The sequence below is a fragment of the Salvelinus alpinus genome, chromosome 7, assembly GCF_045679555.1.
Source record: "Salvelinus alpinus chromosome 7, SLU_Salpinus.1, whole genome shotgun sequence".
Classification (NCBI taxonomy): domain Eukaryota; kingdom Metazoa; phylum Chordata; class Actinopteri; order Salmoniformes; family Salmonidae; genus Salvelinus; species Salvelinus alpinus.
The window spans coordinates 45,151,588-45,167,283 of NC_092092.1; the positions used below are offsets into that span (position 1 = coordinate 45,151,588).

General features: G+C 45.3%; 2 protein-coding genes across 5 annotated transcripts in view; both read right to left on the reverse strand.

Annotated features, from left to right (window-relative positions):
- LOC139580189 (protein diaphanous homolog 2-like) overlaps positions 1 to 15,696 on the reverse strand; it is a 643,765-nt gene that overhangs the window by 94,727 nt on the left and 533,342 nt on the right. For all 4 annotated transcript variants that reach the window (XM_071408766.1, XM_071408767.1, XM_071408768.1 and 1 more), the window contains one exon: positions 7,968 to 8,132. In XM_071408766.1, the coding sequence (XP_071264867.1) occupies positions 7,968 to 8,132 (165 nt within the window). The remainder of the gene's footprint in view (positions 1 to 7,967; positions 8,133 to 15,696) is intronic.
- Positions 8,146 to 15,696, reverse strand: part of LOC139580191 (uncharacterized) — a 222,460-nt gene continuing 214,909 nt past the window's right edge. The window contains exon 2 of the mRNA XM_071408769.1: positions 8,146 to 14,678. Within this exon, the coding sequence (XP_071264870.1) occupies positions 13,884 to 14,633 (750 nt within the window). The 5' untranslated portion in view covers positions 14,634 to 14,678 and the 3' untranslated portion in view covers positions 8,146 to 13,883. The remainder of the gene's footprint in view (positions 14,679 to 15,696) is intronic.

Consider the following 15,696-nt stretch of genomic DNA (forward strand, 5'->3'; position numbering starts at 1 on the left):
TCAAAATAAATAAGTACCGACATTCTTTCTGGTAGTCTTTAATAAAGAAATGTTTTTGTCAACCTGACCTGGACACCATGTACAGTTTTATAATAGCCCATTATGGCCTATTAGCAGGACAATATACCTTTACCAACACATCTCAGTATTTTGATACTTTGTGGATGGGGCCTCCCCTGTGGCATAGCTGTCTAAGTCACCGTATCGCAATTCAAACTGTGTTGCTACAGATACCCGTGCTGGGAGACCCATGAGGCGGCTTTTGGTTTTAATTTATAAACCTCCAATCCTCTATATGTAGTTATTGGTGGAGAGTCACGTCATATTTTTCGATATATACTGTAGGCCTATCGTAAGCGACATGAGTCTCACTAGTGTTGAGTAATGTGCTGTTAAAAGTGGTGTAGGTCTTATTTATTTAAAGAGTATATTGAAGTTAGAAGCAATAGGATTTGAAGCATTAGCCTACAACTACTTTAGCACCGTTTTGCGGTGCTCTAAAACAAGCATGGGGACTGGTCTTGATAAATCAATTATATTTTTATTTTGACTGAATCTCCGCTTGGGTATTGGTTAGACTACAATTATGATATAGAAATGTTATGCTCTTAGTATAACCTTTATTTAACTAGGCAAGTCAGTTAAGAAAAAATTATTATTTACAAGGACAGCCTACTCCTTCCTCCCCGTCGAGGAATTGAACCCCGGTCTCCCAGTGCCGGCGCATGACACAGGGATTCCTTAGCTAAACAGCCCACCACTGTAGCCTACTCCCAACCATCACGTTGTACAGCGCCATATTTTCCATTCCACCCTAACGGAAACCCAGAGGGTTTTTCTTGGAATAGAAACACCATAATATTAATCAATCTTAATATCAGTCCCATATACTATGTTCTTACAAAACAAGGTTTTAAATTCTCTAGTACAGCCACTATTGAAGGCTATCAAATGCTTCTCAAAAATGTAATCTATTGGTCAAACTAGCACTAACTAGCAATAATGGTACCAGTGGTTGGCACTTAAATAACGTGCCATAGAATACTGCGGCACTACACAAGCTGTGCTGCAGTACGTTGCAACTTTTAAAGGACGGACCACCGTATGTGGCAGGGTTTACAATCAATCACGGACTATAAAAGGAAAACCAGCCACGTCGCGGACACCGGCGTCTTGCCAGACACGCTAAACACGGTTTTTGCATTGTCATATATTGTGCATATTTAATCCATTGTAGAATAAGGCTGTAACGTCACAAAATGTGGAACATGTGAAAGGGTCTGAATACTTTCTGAATGTTTGTGGTTGAATTTATTCTGCCACTGTGTGACACTCTTTTGGAACTGTGTCTGTGAAACGATGTAAGCTACAGTGGTTGCTCAACTAAAAGTTTTGAGATTATGCTGCGAGACTGAGAGGTAATTTGTGGTTTAGTACGGTACCCTGCGTCACTGCTTCATTGCTCCAAACCACCGCAAGGGGGAGTTAGAGCACTGATTATGCTTTTGGGTCCCAAGACGCTTATGTGTCTCTAAGTGACAATGAATGGGTGACATAAACCAAATAGAAACTGATGAAGGATGAAGCAGGTGATTGAAATGAGAACAATAGTGTAAGAATTGCTATTCCACTGTCCTGCATATTTTTTTGTTTATACTCAACAGTATTACTTACTAAAACTGTTGTTACATTAAGGTTTTTATTCTAAGAGAAACAGAAATGTTCAATTATATTCCATGATATTCTTAAGATGTGTTGACTGAATATAAGCACGTGATGTCTTCTAAATAATCAAGTTGATGGCGCAGTCATATAGCCTCGGCACCTACATAAAGCTGAGGGAATCACTCATTCCTGACTGACTCATCAAATCAAATCAAATTTGATTGGTCACATACACATGGTTAGCAGATGTTAATGTGGGTGTAGCGAGATTCTTGAGCTTCTAATTCCAACAGTGCAGTAATATCTAACAAGTAATCTAACAATTCACCAACAACTGCCTAATACACACAAATCTAACGGGACGGAATAAGAATATGTATGTAAAAATATATGGATGAGCGATGACCGAGCGGTATAGGCAAGGTGCAATAGATGGTATAAGGTACAGTATATACATATGAGATGACTAATGTAAGATATGGTAACATTATGTGACTCGTGATCCATTTATTAAAGTAACCAGTGATATGAGTCAGCCTCTCAGCAACCTCTCTGAGTTAGTGATTGCTGATTGCTGATGGGCATGAGATAGAAGCTGTTTTGATGCACCTGTACGGACCTCGCCTTCTGAATGGTAGCGGGGTGAACAGGCAGTGGCTCGAGTGGTTGTTGTCCTTGATGATCTTTTTGGCCTTCCTGCTGCTGTAGGTGTGTTTGCCCCCGGTGATGCGCACCCTCTGGAGAGCCTTCCGGATGAGGGCGGTGCTGTTGCCGTACCAGGCGGTGATACAGCCCGATAGGATACTCTCGATTGTGCATCTGTAAAAGTTTGTCAGGGTTTTAGGTGACAAGCCACATTTTTTCAGCCTTCTGAGGTTGAAGAGGCACTGTTCTTCACCACACTGTCTGTGTGGGTAGACCATTTCAGTTTGTCTGCGATGTGTCCGCCAAGGAACTTAAAACATTCCACCTTCTCCACTACTGTCCCCTTGATGTGGATAGGTGGGTGCTCCCTTTGCTGTTTCCTAAAATCCAATATCATCACCTTTGTTTTGTTGACGTTGAGTGAGAGGTTGCCCTCATCTCCGAGTGCCTCATCTCCTCCCTGTAGGCTGTCTCGTCGTTGTTGGTAATCAAGCCCACTACTGTTGTAGGGAGGGAGTACAGGAGGGGGATGAGCACACACCCTTGTGGGGACTCCGAATTGAGGATCAGAGAAGTGGAGATGTTGTTTCCTACCTTCACCACCTGGGGGCGGCCCGTCAGAAAGTCCAGGACTCAATTGCACAGGGTGAGGTTGAGACCCAGGGCCTCCAGCTTAATGATGAGCTTGGAGGGTACTATGGTGTTAAATGCTGAGCTGTAGTCAATTAAACAGCATACTTACATTCCTCTTGCCGAGATGGGATAGGGCAGTGTGCAGTGTGATGGCAAATGCATCGTTTGTGGACCTGTTGGGGCGGTATGCAAAATGAAGTGGGTCTAGGGTGGCAGGTAGGGTGGAGGTGATATGATCCTTGACTCGTCTCATAAAGCACTTCATGATGACAGAAGTGAGTGCTACGGGGAATAGTCATTTAGTTCAGTTATATTTGCCTTCTTGGTTACAGGAACAATGGTGGCCATATTGAAGCATGTGGGGACAGCAGACTGGGATGAGGAGTGATTGAATATGTCCGTAAACACACCAGCCTGCTGGGCTGCGCATGCTCTGAGGACGCGGCTAGAGATAGTGTCTGGGCCAGCAGCCCTGCGAGGGTTAACACTTCTAAATATCCGTGACGTGGCTGGTTTTCTTTTTGTAGTCCGTAATTTCCTGTAGACCCCATCTCGTGTCTAAACAGTTGAATTGCGACTCCACTTTGTCCCTACACCGACATTTCACTTGTTTGATTGCCTTGCGGAGGGAATAACTACACTATTCGGCCAAACTCACAGTCCTGTTTCCATGGTTAAATCCGGTGGTTCGCACTTTCAGTTTTGCTTGAATGCCGCCATCCATCCACGGTTTCTGGTTAGGGTAGGTTTTAATAGTCACAGTTGGTACAACTCTCCTATACACTTCCTTATAAACTCACTCACCGAGTCAGCGTATAGATCGTTATTCTCTGTGGCTGCCCGGATGTATTTGTTCATTTCTGAAGAATGGATATATTTAGATTTTCAAGGGGGTAAAAGCAAATTGCTATGATATAATCCTTAGTCATTGTATTCAGTTCAATCCAAACACTACTAACTAGCTATTTGAAAATGGTGGGAGGTAATAGCTTAAATACAGAGGCCTTATGTAGAAATAATGTTTACAATAAAATACAATATATCAGAGTAATACAATACATCATATGCTACGATATCATTCTTAGTCATTGTATTCCTTGAAATGGTGGGAGGTAGCTAATAAGTCTAATACATCATTCTTCTTTTTACAATAGAATACAATATACTAGTCACCCTCCACAGTTCCAAGCTCTTCAGAGTTTTAATAAGCGCAGGCCTCAACAGACTTACCACACCCCTCTACCTGCGTAAGACCTGCTTGACTGTTTGACGCACCGAAGGAGGAGGCACTGTCTTTTTCTTTCTGACACGTACACTGGCACGCTAATGAAAGTACGTTTAAAGGGGATAAGAAGCTTCCAAAGTCTCTTTTATCAGTGTGGAACTTACACTCTTCCGTGATACATTATGCATTCCATTCTCAGGCACAGGCTGTCTCCCAAATGGCACCCTATTCCCTACATAGTTCTCGCCTTTTGACCATGGTCTTGGTCAAAAGTAGTGCACTATGTAGGGACTAGGGTGCTATTTGGGAAGTACCTACAGTTTATGTACGGCTTAATCTGTCCTATAAATCCGCCCCTCCGTCGTCAGGCTCCCAGGTCTGTAAGGCAAATTTCTTTATCTACTCTTAAGACGGTGCCAACTTTCTTAAATCTGAGACAGCTGCTCTTGCTCTTGGTGTAACACACCGAAAGTAAAATGGCATCAGCCATGGATTTCACTAATGGTTTGAGATAGAAGTGTTTGTGAATTGAAAGAAGCTTTCCTTTCTAAAAACTGTTTTCAGTTATCGTGTCCCCACTGCTGTTGGAATGGTTCACATTTGTGTTCTCTCACGAGGAATGGAGAAACATGTGTTTTTGATACCTCATGAGTTTTCAAGTACACTCTAAGACAAAAAAATATGCTATCTAGAACCTAAAAGGGTTCTTCGGCTGTCCCCATATAATTCCAGGTATAACCCTTTTGGTTCCAGGTAGAACTATTTTGGTCCCAGGTAGAACCCTTTTGGGTTCCATGTATAACCCTTTCCACAGAGGATTCTACATGGAACCCAAAAGGGTTCTACCTGGAGCCAAAAAGGGTTCTACCTGGAGCCAAAAAGTGTTATCCTATGGGGACAGCCAAAGAACCCTTTTGGAACTATATTTTCTAAGTGTACAGTAGAACTACACTTTACTAAAGTCAATGGACACTAACGTACCTCAGCATTTCTCATCCATGATTACTTCAACGTAGCAATAATAAAACTCAGGCAGAAATTACTTTTGGGTCGTTCCAACGAAATGGATGCCTTTTGAATGTGCAAACTTCTAAGAAAGTATCTATAAAATCTCTTCTTTCAACATTCAATTTCATGAAATACACTGCTCAAAAAAATAAAGGGAACACTTAAACAACACAATGTAACTCCAAGTCAATCACACTTCTGTGAAATCAAAATGTCCACTTAGGAAGCAACACTGATTGACAATAAATTTCACATGCTGTTGTGCAAATGGAATAGACAAAAGGTGGAAATTATAGGCAATTAGCAAGACACCCCCAAAAAAGGAGTGATTCTGCAGGTGGTGACCACAGACAACTTCTCAGTTCCTATGCTTCCTGGCTGATGTTTTGGTCACTTTTGAATGCTGGCGGTGCTCTCACTCTAGTGGTAGCATGAGACGGAGTCTACAACCCACACAAGTGGCTCAGGTAGTGCAGTTCATCCAGGATGGCACATCAATGCGAGCTGTGGCAAAAAGGTTTGCTGTGTCTGTCAGCGTAGTGTCCAGAGCATGGAGGCGCTACCAGGAGACAGGCCAGTACATCAGGAGACGTGGAGGAGGCCGTAGGAGGGCAACAACCCAGCAGCAGGACCGCTACCTCCGCCTTTGTGCAAGGAGGTGCACTGCCAGAGCCCTGCAAAATGACCTCCAGCAGGCCACAAATGTGCATGTGTCTGCTCAAACGGTCAGAAACAGACTCCATGAGGGTGGTATGAGGGCCCGACGTCCACAGGTGGGGGTTGTGCTTACAGCCCAGCACCGTGCAGGACGTTTGGCATTTGCCAGAGAACACCAAGATTGGCAAATTCGCCACTGGCGCCCTGTGCTCTTCACAGATGAAAGCAGGTTCACACTGAGCACATGAGCACATGTGACAGACGTGACAGAGTCTGGAGACGCCGTGGAGAACGTTCTGCTGCCTGCAACATCCTCCAGCATGACCGGTTTGGCGGTGGGTCAGTCATGGTGTGGGGTGGCATTTCTTTGTGGGGCCGCACAGCCCTCCATGTGCTCGCCAGAGGTAGCCTGACTGCCATTAGGTACTGAGATGAGATCCTCAGACCCCTTGTGAGACCATATGCTGACACATGCACATTTGTGGCCTGCTGGAGGTCATTTTGGAGGGCTCTGGCAGTGCACCTCCTTGCACAAAGGCGGAGGTAGCGGTCCTGCTGCTGGGTTGTTGCCCTCCTACGGCCTCCTCCACGTCTCCTGATGTACTGGCCTGTCTCCTGGTAGCGCCTCCATGCTCTGGACACTACGCTGACAGACACAGCAAACCTTTTTGCCACAGCTCGCATTGATGTGCCATCCTGGATGAACTGCACTACCTGAGCCACTTGTGTGGGTTGTAGACTCCGTCTCATGCTACCACTAGAGTGAGAGCACCGCCAGCATTCAAAAGTGACCAAAACATCAGCCAGGAAGCATAGGAACTGAGAAGTGGTCTGTGGTCACCACCTGCAGAATCACTCCTTTTTTGGGGGTGTCTTGCTAATTGCCTATAATTTCCACCTTTTGTCTATTCCATTTGCACAACAGCATGTGCAATTTATTGTCAATCAGTGTTGCTTCCTAAGTGGACAGTTTGATTTCATATAAGTGTGATTGACTTGGAGTTACATTGTGTTGTTTAAGTGTTCCCTTTATTTTTTTGAGCAGTGTATATATTTAGCCTACGGAATAACTTTTTTTCTCTCCCATCTCAGGCATTAAAATCCTATGAACTAAGAGCATTTTATCTGCATTTTTAGCACACCGTCTGTCAACCCTATGTAACCGCCTAACTATTATTTAAAAGCATGTTTGAGATAAATCTCACATTTTCCCATTGATCAAGTATAAATAAAGTCACCTATCAAACTGATAAAGTCACCATTGGGCCTTTAATAGGGTTGACAATAAAAGGGTTGAGGTTTTAGGTGAAGATAACTCATGTGGTGAAGAGCATGGGACCACGTGGTGTTCATGAAATTAGGAATTATACCGTATGTTACACACATAATGAAAGTTAAGTCAAATTCAAGTTTTCCTAACATTAATTGAGCAAGGAAGGTTGATGTGTTGAGTTCAACCACCTCAGTCAAAGATGATAAAGCACCTGCTGTGAATAATTTAACTTGGTGGAATGGTTGATTATTTTAAATTGTTTTAAAATGAGGCATCCCTCATCACATGAATAGAAATAAGAATCTTCAGAAATGACTTTGTCAAAGCAGCAACATGACTAGGTCTTTGCAATGATGGTGAAACTTGGATACATTTCAGGATTAAGTGGGTTGAAATCTTCCTAGAAGTGACACAGGGTTGGCGTAGGGACATGTCAAAGTGATGTATTTTGGCACTTTAGCAAGCCTTCATTCTAATAAAACATATGATGTATTGAATTCTCCATGTGGTCTATACTAAAGTGCACTTCATTTAATATAACAGGCTAATAACACTCAATATTGGTGCATCATTTCTACAAAACATTTCAAAGGGACGCAAAATACACCCATTTCGTGGAACGACCCCTTTACTGATAACAAATTAGAAAAATAGAGGAAATAGAGAAAAAACAACACGTTCGTGTGTGTGTGTGTGTGTGTGTGTGTGTGTGTGTGTGTGTGTGTGTGTGTGTGTGTGTGTGTGTGTGTGTGTGTGTGTGTGTGTGTGTGTGTGTGTGTGTGTGTGTCATGACCGTACAGGTAAGATATATTTTCCATCTTTTCCAAAGAGAACAACAACTTGTATATGTGCAGTACTCACCACAAAGAGGGTGCGGAAGGAGGCCAGGTCACCGAAGAAGTCTTCGACGGTGAGGACGTGGGGGTCGAATGCGTAGTAGCTGCCCAGGCTCTCATATAGCTTCTGCATGTTCTTGTGCATGGTGGAAAGCTTCTCGTATTGCTCCCGCGAATGCTTGGAGAAGCCGTGAAGGGAGGTACAGTCAAGGAAGTAACATGTTTTTTTTAATCAATAGAACTCGATTCAAATACTTTAATTGTGCCTGATTGAGCTTGCCTTGCTCAATAAACCAATAGAAAGGTCCCCAAACGTTAAACCCCACACATCTGGCACTCCAGGTGAACTGGCACTCCAGGCAGACTGGCACTCCAGGCAGACTCATGGAAGCGCTCAAAGTATGTGAACCCAGGTCCAGTACTGGTACAACAACACGACAATGATACTTCATAACACTTTTGTCACCATTATGTGTGATGTCACACAACAATAAACAGTCGTCATTAAGCAAATGGAGAAACCTATAACTTCGCATCATTCACTCGCTTGTAAACCCACCCATGCAGGGAAAAGAATAGCGGCGCGAAAGCCAGTGCTTTCCAGACAGGAGAGGTCAGAGAATGTGTGTTGTCATACCAACAATAGAAAACCATCCCTGAGCTAGTTATCAAACCACCACCATTCACTCGTTTGTAAACCCACCCACACAAAAAATGCTAAAAGAAAACATTTCACACAGGGAGAGGTCAGAGAAACTAATGTGTGTGTTTCAATAACCTCTCCATCTCACTTTGGTGTCTTTGGCACCATGGGCTAATAGCATGCGGGCCAGGAGTAATAGGAATGTATTTTGTAGTAGGCCGCAACACAAATGGCTGTTGGAATAGCTGATTTCAGTCATTGTTCCATTGTTTCTCCCTACAAGAGAGGGGTTGGGTCGTCTTGAACCGCGGCCCATGCCGCACTGTGTAATTTACAGAGCAGATGAAGCACTTTCTACCGGGTGAATGGCTATTAACAGCTGCTCCTGTCAGTGCAGCATTATCCCAGCGGCCGCTGAACGCATGGAGACCAGACTCTGGTTGTTCTTTGCCACAAACGCAGATGGAAAAACACACAGTGTGACAGTGTGTGAGATGAGGTGAAAAGCACACCTCTATTGAACACACTTTGCAAAACCAACTTTCAGCAGGCATGGTGGCAGGCATGATACACACACAGCAGTGTGACTGGACACACACACACCACACAACCACTACGGAGCTCTCACTGTCAGCAACACACAACAACACTGAGGATTATTAGACACAACACGGCATCCAACACCGCCACTGTTCTATCAATCGCTTACATAATCCTTCATGTATCTACCTGTATCTCCTGATCTATGCATTTGTGCATCTGTCCAAGGCTGTCTAAAGCTGATCTACAGGCCAATGGGCTGGGCTGTGGATCTATGGATGGGGCTGGTGTGTATGGGATCTATCAGGGGTTCTATGGGGGATCCAATGGGGATGTGATGGCTGATCGGGGGCCTTGCTGCAGCCGTGTCCTCGCCGACGTTGGATCAAGCTGAGCGGGGATGAAAGCAGGGCCGGCGGGAGGCGAGACAAGCTGGATTAGCTCTCAGCGGGTCAGTGTTTACTGGACCTCAACAGCAGCACTGGCAGTGGCCAACGCTACAGCCCACACAGCCTGGCGATGATAGATTTATCTGGCTGATAGATGTGTCTTTATCTCTCTCTTCATCTCCCTTTCCCCTTTTCTGTCACACTGTCTATCTCGCTTACTCTCCCTTTCTCTCGCTCTCTCTCTGTCACTTTCTCCATTTCTCTTTGTGTTCCTCTATCTTTCTTTTTATATATATTGTTTCTCTCTCTTTCTCCCTCTCTCATCAGCTCCCTTTAAAGATCAAAAGAGCTGGATGGAAGGGTGTTTACAACAAACCTTGTTTCCACACATCCAATCTCTCAAAGACGCCAACTTTCAACCAAGTTGTACAGTAGTTCTATTTCTAGCCCATTAAGGTCTGGCTAAATCACATTAAAGTCCTTCTTCACCTTAAAAATGTCCTGCTAAACCACAATATGGTCCTGCTTAACCAATGTTCCTGAATATTTTTCTCTCCCCTTCACCAGCTGTAAGCAGCACTTTTAGTGTCACGTGATAATGAGCCCAAATATTTCATCAAATGCACTAATGGTGCAAGGTTTGAGTGTTTCACACAAGTGCTCCCACTCACTTTGTCATATGATTCTAGCTTAACACTAGAGCCAATAAAGCAGTCAATTTGACTGCTCACGAAGTCATGCTCCCTCCATTCTTGACTTTTCCTAAATAAGTCTATACAACAAACTGTCGGTGTTAGAATCTTAATATCACAAATAGAACTGGAGTTATAACAAGTTATAGGAGGGCATGCCATTTCTTGAAAGGGTTTTCCCCGTTGCCCCTCCTTCTCCCAACAGTTGTAAATACCTAGCTGATAATTGCCCTGATAATTGCTTCGAAACTGACCCTAAACTATACCAAAACTAATTTCACAAAAATAACAACAGATTCAATAAATCAAGTAAAGTATGATGATGAGAAAGGGGGTGAATGGGTGAGTTGATGAGCTCCCGAGTGGCGCAGCGGTCTAAGGCACTGCATCTCAGTGCTTGAGGCGTCACTACAGACACCTTGGTTTCGAATCCAGGCTGCATCACAACCGAAAGTGATTGGGAGTCCCATAGGGACACAATTGGCCCGGTGTTGTCCGGGTTTGGCCGTCATTGTAAATAAGAATTTGTTCTTAACTGACTTGCCTAGTTAATAAAGGTTAAAACAAATATATATGAGCGACGGGAAGTGAATGATGCATAATTCTGTAATTACCAATAGTGAATGAATAACAGGGCGGGTTCATTCTATTGTACTGATCCATTGTAATTATAATCTTCAAATGGTATGTACCCTATATCAGTCCACTGAATCCAAGTAGTCTTATCAGTCTATTCTAGCCTACTCGGAGTAGGCTACACAGTGAGAGTGTGCGTACATTTTGTTTTGGGTACTTTTTACCCCTTTTCTCCACAATTTCGCGTTATCCAATTGGTAGATACAGTCTTGCCCCATCGCTGCAACTCTCATACCGACTCGGGAGAGGCCATGCGTCCTCCGAAACTCGACCCTGCCATGCCACATGGCTTCTTGACACACTGCTCGCTTAACCCTGAAGTCAGCCGCACCAATGTATCGGAGGAAACACCATACAACCGGCGACCGTGTCACCGTGCATGCGCCCGGACCACCACAGGAGTTGGAGGCCAAACCCTCCCCTAACCCGGATGATGCTGGGCCAATTGTGCATTGCCTCATGGGTCTCCCGGTCATGGCTGGCTGTGACACAGCCCGGGATCGATCCCGGATCTGTGGTAACGCCTCAAGCACTGAGTGTGCGTAATTGTACATGCTGAACGGCTTTCAATATCTGGGAAAAGATCCACATCGGGCAGCAGGAGAGAGTGTCGGAGAATGTGGTGATGAGGCTTGTGGAACGTCGCGTTGGCAAGCGGAGAAATGTAACCTTGGGCAATTTCTTCACTTCACTGTCATTGGCCGGGCAGCGCAAAATAAGGCACCTGCACAGCCGTTGCACAGTACTCCACAACGGTGCTGAAGAATGACAAGATAATGTGGACACGATAAAAAGAGAACCGGAGACTATTACGCACTACAACCAAACAAAGGCATGTCAAAGTGTGTCAAGGAAGTGAAAGTTATGACGATTTGTGTCAACTGTTAGGACAAGGGATAACAGCTCACTTACATTCAACCAATGGCATTGCGTGAAGACGCACAAAATGTAAACACGAGGCGACAATAATTGACTATTTTTGACTGCTGCTATATCAACGCTTATATTAATTATAATGCCATTAATGCTTTTGTGCTGGTTTTCACTATTTATCAAGGCCACTTGGTGCTAAAAATGATGTTTAGGCTACTGATGTTTTCATAATTTGACCACGCTTATTGCTGACTATCAGTCTTGGTGGTTGGGGTATTTCGTTGATTTTGTAATTCGAAAAATAAGCTGTTACCGTGTTCCAACACATACGCCTTCCGTTTCATAGTTGTAACAAAGGCACTTCACCAATAAAATGCATAGAACACTTGAATTTGTGTTTTTGTAGCCAGCCTACGGTAACATGAACTAATGAAAATGCTATAGTGTTATTTTCAATACAATAAAAACACTATTCTAATGTTACCCAAGGCCTTCATAAACACAACGCAATTATTATTTTTACGCTAGCATATATGAAATGTATTAATTACACTGTTAGAATGTTGCAGTCAGAATGACTGCTCATTAGCTTGAAGGTGGTTCCCTTGAGGCCCACCGATTCAAGTGTTCATGTTCAACCTAATAGTGCTTATACAATTCAGGTTATGCAAGTTTGGTTCCAAATATAAGCATTATTACAACATTATTATGATATATTTCAACCAAACAGTGAGATTAGAGAACAGAGTGTGATGGTGAGGAGTCGTCGATGGCCTATGCTCGCTGGGGAGAGACAGGCTGAAGTAAGTCAACCGTGAGGATGAGAAGTGTTCATAACAGGTGAATGGATGATGCAAGCAGGTGAGAAAGCTCATGTAACTGTGCCTGTGCTGTTCACTTGGCTTTGCTGTGGTGTGGCATGCATTGATTGCTGGGCCACTTGTTGTTTAGCATGAGTGACTGAGGTATCTACACCAGAGCAGTGAAGGGATGCTGTCCGTCTGTCTGGGTGCCTGTCCATCCAGCTGGCTGCTTGTCCCTCTGTCTCTCTGTCCTTTTTTGTCAGTCTGTCTGTCTGTCTGTCTGTCTGTCTGTCTGTCTGTCTGTCTTGTCTGTCTTGTCTGTCTTGTCTGTCTTGTCTGTCTCTCGCTGGGGACTGGTGTTAGGCTCAATGGGATTCAGCGACTGTTCTTTCCACATCAAAGACATGTCATACTGACAGTATCTGACACCTGACTGTCCTACAGCAGTGCCAGCATGCAGCCTTCTCAAACAAAAGAATCTCTCTCTGTTGCTCTGCTATTCTCTTGCTTTCTCTCTGCTGGTCTCTCTCTCTCTTCCATTGTCCTGCTATCTTTTTTCTCTTTCTTATTTTCTTGCTTCCTTGCTATTTCCCCATTCTCTCCATCTCAAAATCACACACACTCACATACAGACACACATTTTTCTCTCCGTCTTTCTTCCCTCTCTCCCTGCTCCCTCTCTCCCTCCTCATTCCTCCCTGTCCTCCCATATTCAGAGAGAGAGGAAACTTTCAGAAGTGCTCTCAGCACTCACTGTGCCTGTTTCCTGTGTCACCTGGGCTTCAAAAAGCTCTGAGCGGAGAGGGGTCTCAAGGTAAAGCACAACGCAGCCTCCTCTGGCAGCCAGGCTCTGCCTGTTTGTCAGTTTCCTCTCATCTCCCTGTCTCTCTCTCCACCAGCTGTCCTCAAAGGAGGAAAGGAAAGGCTGCATTACCTCTGCACTGCGCCTTACATCACTGACGCAGAGCAAGATTCATTGTTAGGGAGTTGTAGTGGGCTGATAAAAGGGATGTACTGGATATATATATATATGGATTAATGGACTGGCTACTAGACTGTCCAGTACTCAGAATATTACATCACTTTCTAGATTCCTAGAAGAATATACTAGTTCTTTATCAGCTCTGCCTGCAATTTGCTATGTTGCTATGTTGTCCCTTACTTTTCCTTTTGCATATCATCTGGACAATCCTAGATGATCTTACATTTAACATTTACATTTAAGTCATTTAGCAGACGCTCTTATCCAGAGCGACTTACAAATTGGTGCATTCACCTTATGACATCCAGTGGAACAACCACTTTACAATAGTGCATCTAAATCTTTTAAGGGGGGGGGGGGGGGGTCAGAAGGATTACTTTATCCTATCCTAGGTATTCCTTGAAGAGGTGGGGTTTCAGGTGTCTCCGGAAGGTGGTGATTGACTCCGCTGTCCTGGCGTCGTGAGGGAGTTTGTTCCACCATTGGGGTGCCAGAGCAGCGAACAGTTTTGACTGGGCTGAGCGGGAACTGTACTTCCTCAGTGGTAGGGAGGCGAGCAGGCCAGAGGTGGATGAACGCAGTGCCCTTGTTTGGGTGTAGGGCCTGATCAGAGCCTGAAGGTACTGAGGTGCCGTTCCCCTCACAGCTCCGTAGGCAAGCACCATGGTCTTGTAGCGGATGCGAGCTTCAACTGGAAGCCAGTGGAGAGAGCGGAGGAGCGGGGTGACGTGAGAGAACTTGGGAAGGTTGAACACCAGACGGGCTGCGGCGTTCTGGATGAGTTGTAGGGGTTTAATGGCACAGGCAGGGAGCCCAGCCAACAGCGAGTTGCAGTAATCCAGACGGGAGATGACAAGTGCCTGGATTAGGACCTGCGCCGCTTCCTGTGTGAGGCAGGGTCGTACTCTGCGGATGTTGTAGAGCATGAACCTACAGGAACGGGCCACCGCCTTGATGTTAGTTGAGAACGACAGGGTGTTGTCCAGGATCATGCCAAGGTTCTTAGCGCTCTGGGAGGAGGACACAATGGAGTTGTCAACCGTGATGGCGAGATCATGGAACGGGCAGTCCTTCCCCGGGAGGAAGAGCAGCTCCGTCTTGCCGAGGTTCAGCTTGAGGTGGTGGTCCGTCATCCACACTGATATGTCTGCCAGACATGCAGAGATGCGATTCGCCACCTGGTCATCAGAAGGGGGAAAGGAGAAGATTAATTGTGTGTCGTCTGCATAGCAATGATAGGAGAGACCATGTGAGGTTATGACAGAGCCAAGTGACTTGGTGTATAGCGAGAATAGGAGAGGGCCTAGAACAGAGCCCTGGGGGACACCAGTGGTGAGAGCACGTGGTGAGGAGACAGATTCTCGCCACGCCACCTGGTAGGAGCGACCTGTCAGGTAGGACGCAATCCAAGCGTGGGCCGCGCCGGAGATGCCCAACTCGGAGAGGGTGGAGAGGAGGATCTGATGGTTCACAGTATCGAAGGCAGCCGATAGGTCTAGGAGGATGAGAGCAGAGGAGAGAGAGTTAGCTTTAGCAGTGCGGAGCGCCTCCGTGATACAGAGAAGAGCAGTCTCAGTTGAATGACTAGTCTTGAAACCTGACTGATTTGGATCAAGAAGGTCATTCTGAGAGAGATAGCGGGAGAGCTGGCCAAGGACGGCACGTTCGAGAGTTTTGGAGAGAAAAGAAAGAAGGGATACTGGTCTGTAGTTGTTGACATCGGAGGGATCGAGTGTAGTTTTTTTCAGCAGGGGTGCAACTCTCGCTCTCTTGAAGACGGAAGGGACGTAGCCAGCGGTCAAGGATGAGTTGATGAGCGAGGTGAGGTAAGGGAGAAGGTCTCCGGAAATGGTCTGGAGAAGAGAGGAGGGGATAGGGTCAAGCGGGCAGGTTGTTGGGCGGCCGGCCGTCACAAGACGCGAGATTTCATCTGGAGAGAGAGGGGAGAAAGAGGTCAGAGCACAGGGTAGGGCAGTGTGAGCAGAACCAGCGGTGTCGTTTGACTTAGCAAACGAGGATCGGATGTCGTCGACCTTCTTTTCAAAATGGTTGACGAAGTCATCTGCAGAGAGGGAGGAGGGGGGAGGAGGGGGAGGAGGATTCAGGAGGGAGGAGAAGGTGGCAAAGAGCTTCCTAGGGTTAGAGGCAGATGCTTGGAATTTAGAGTGGTAGAAAGTGGCTTTAGCAGCAGAGACA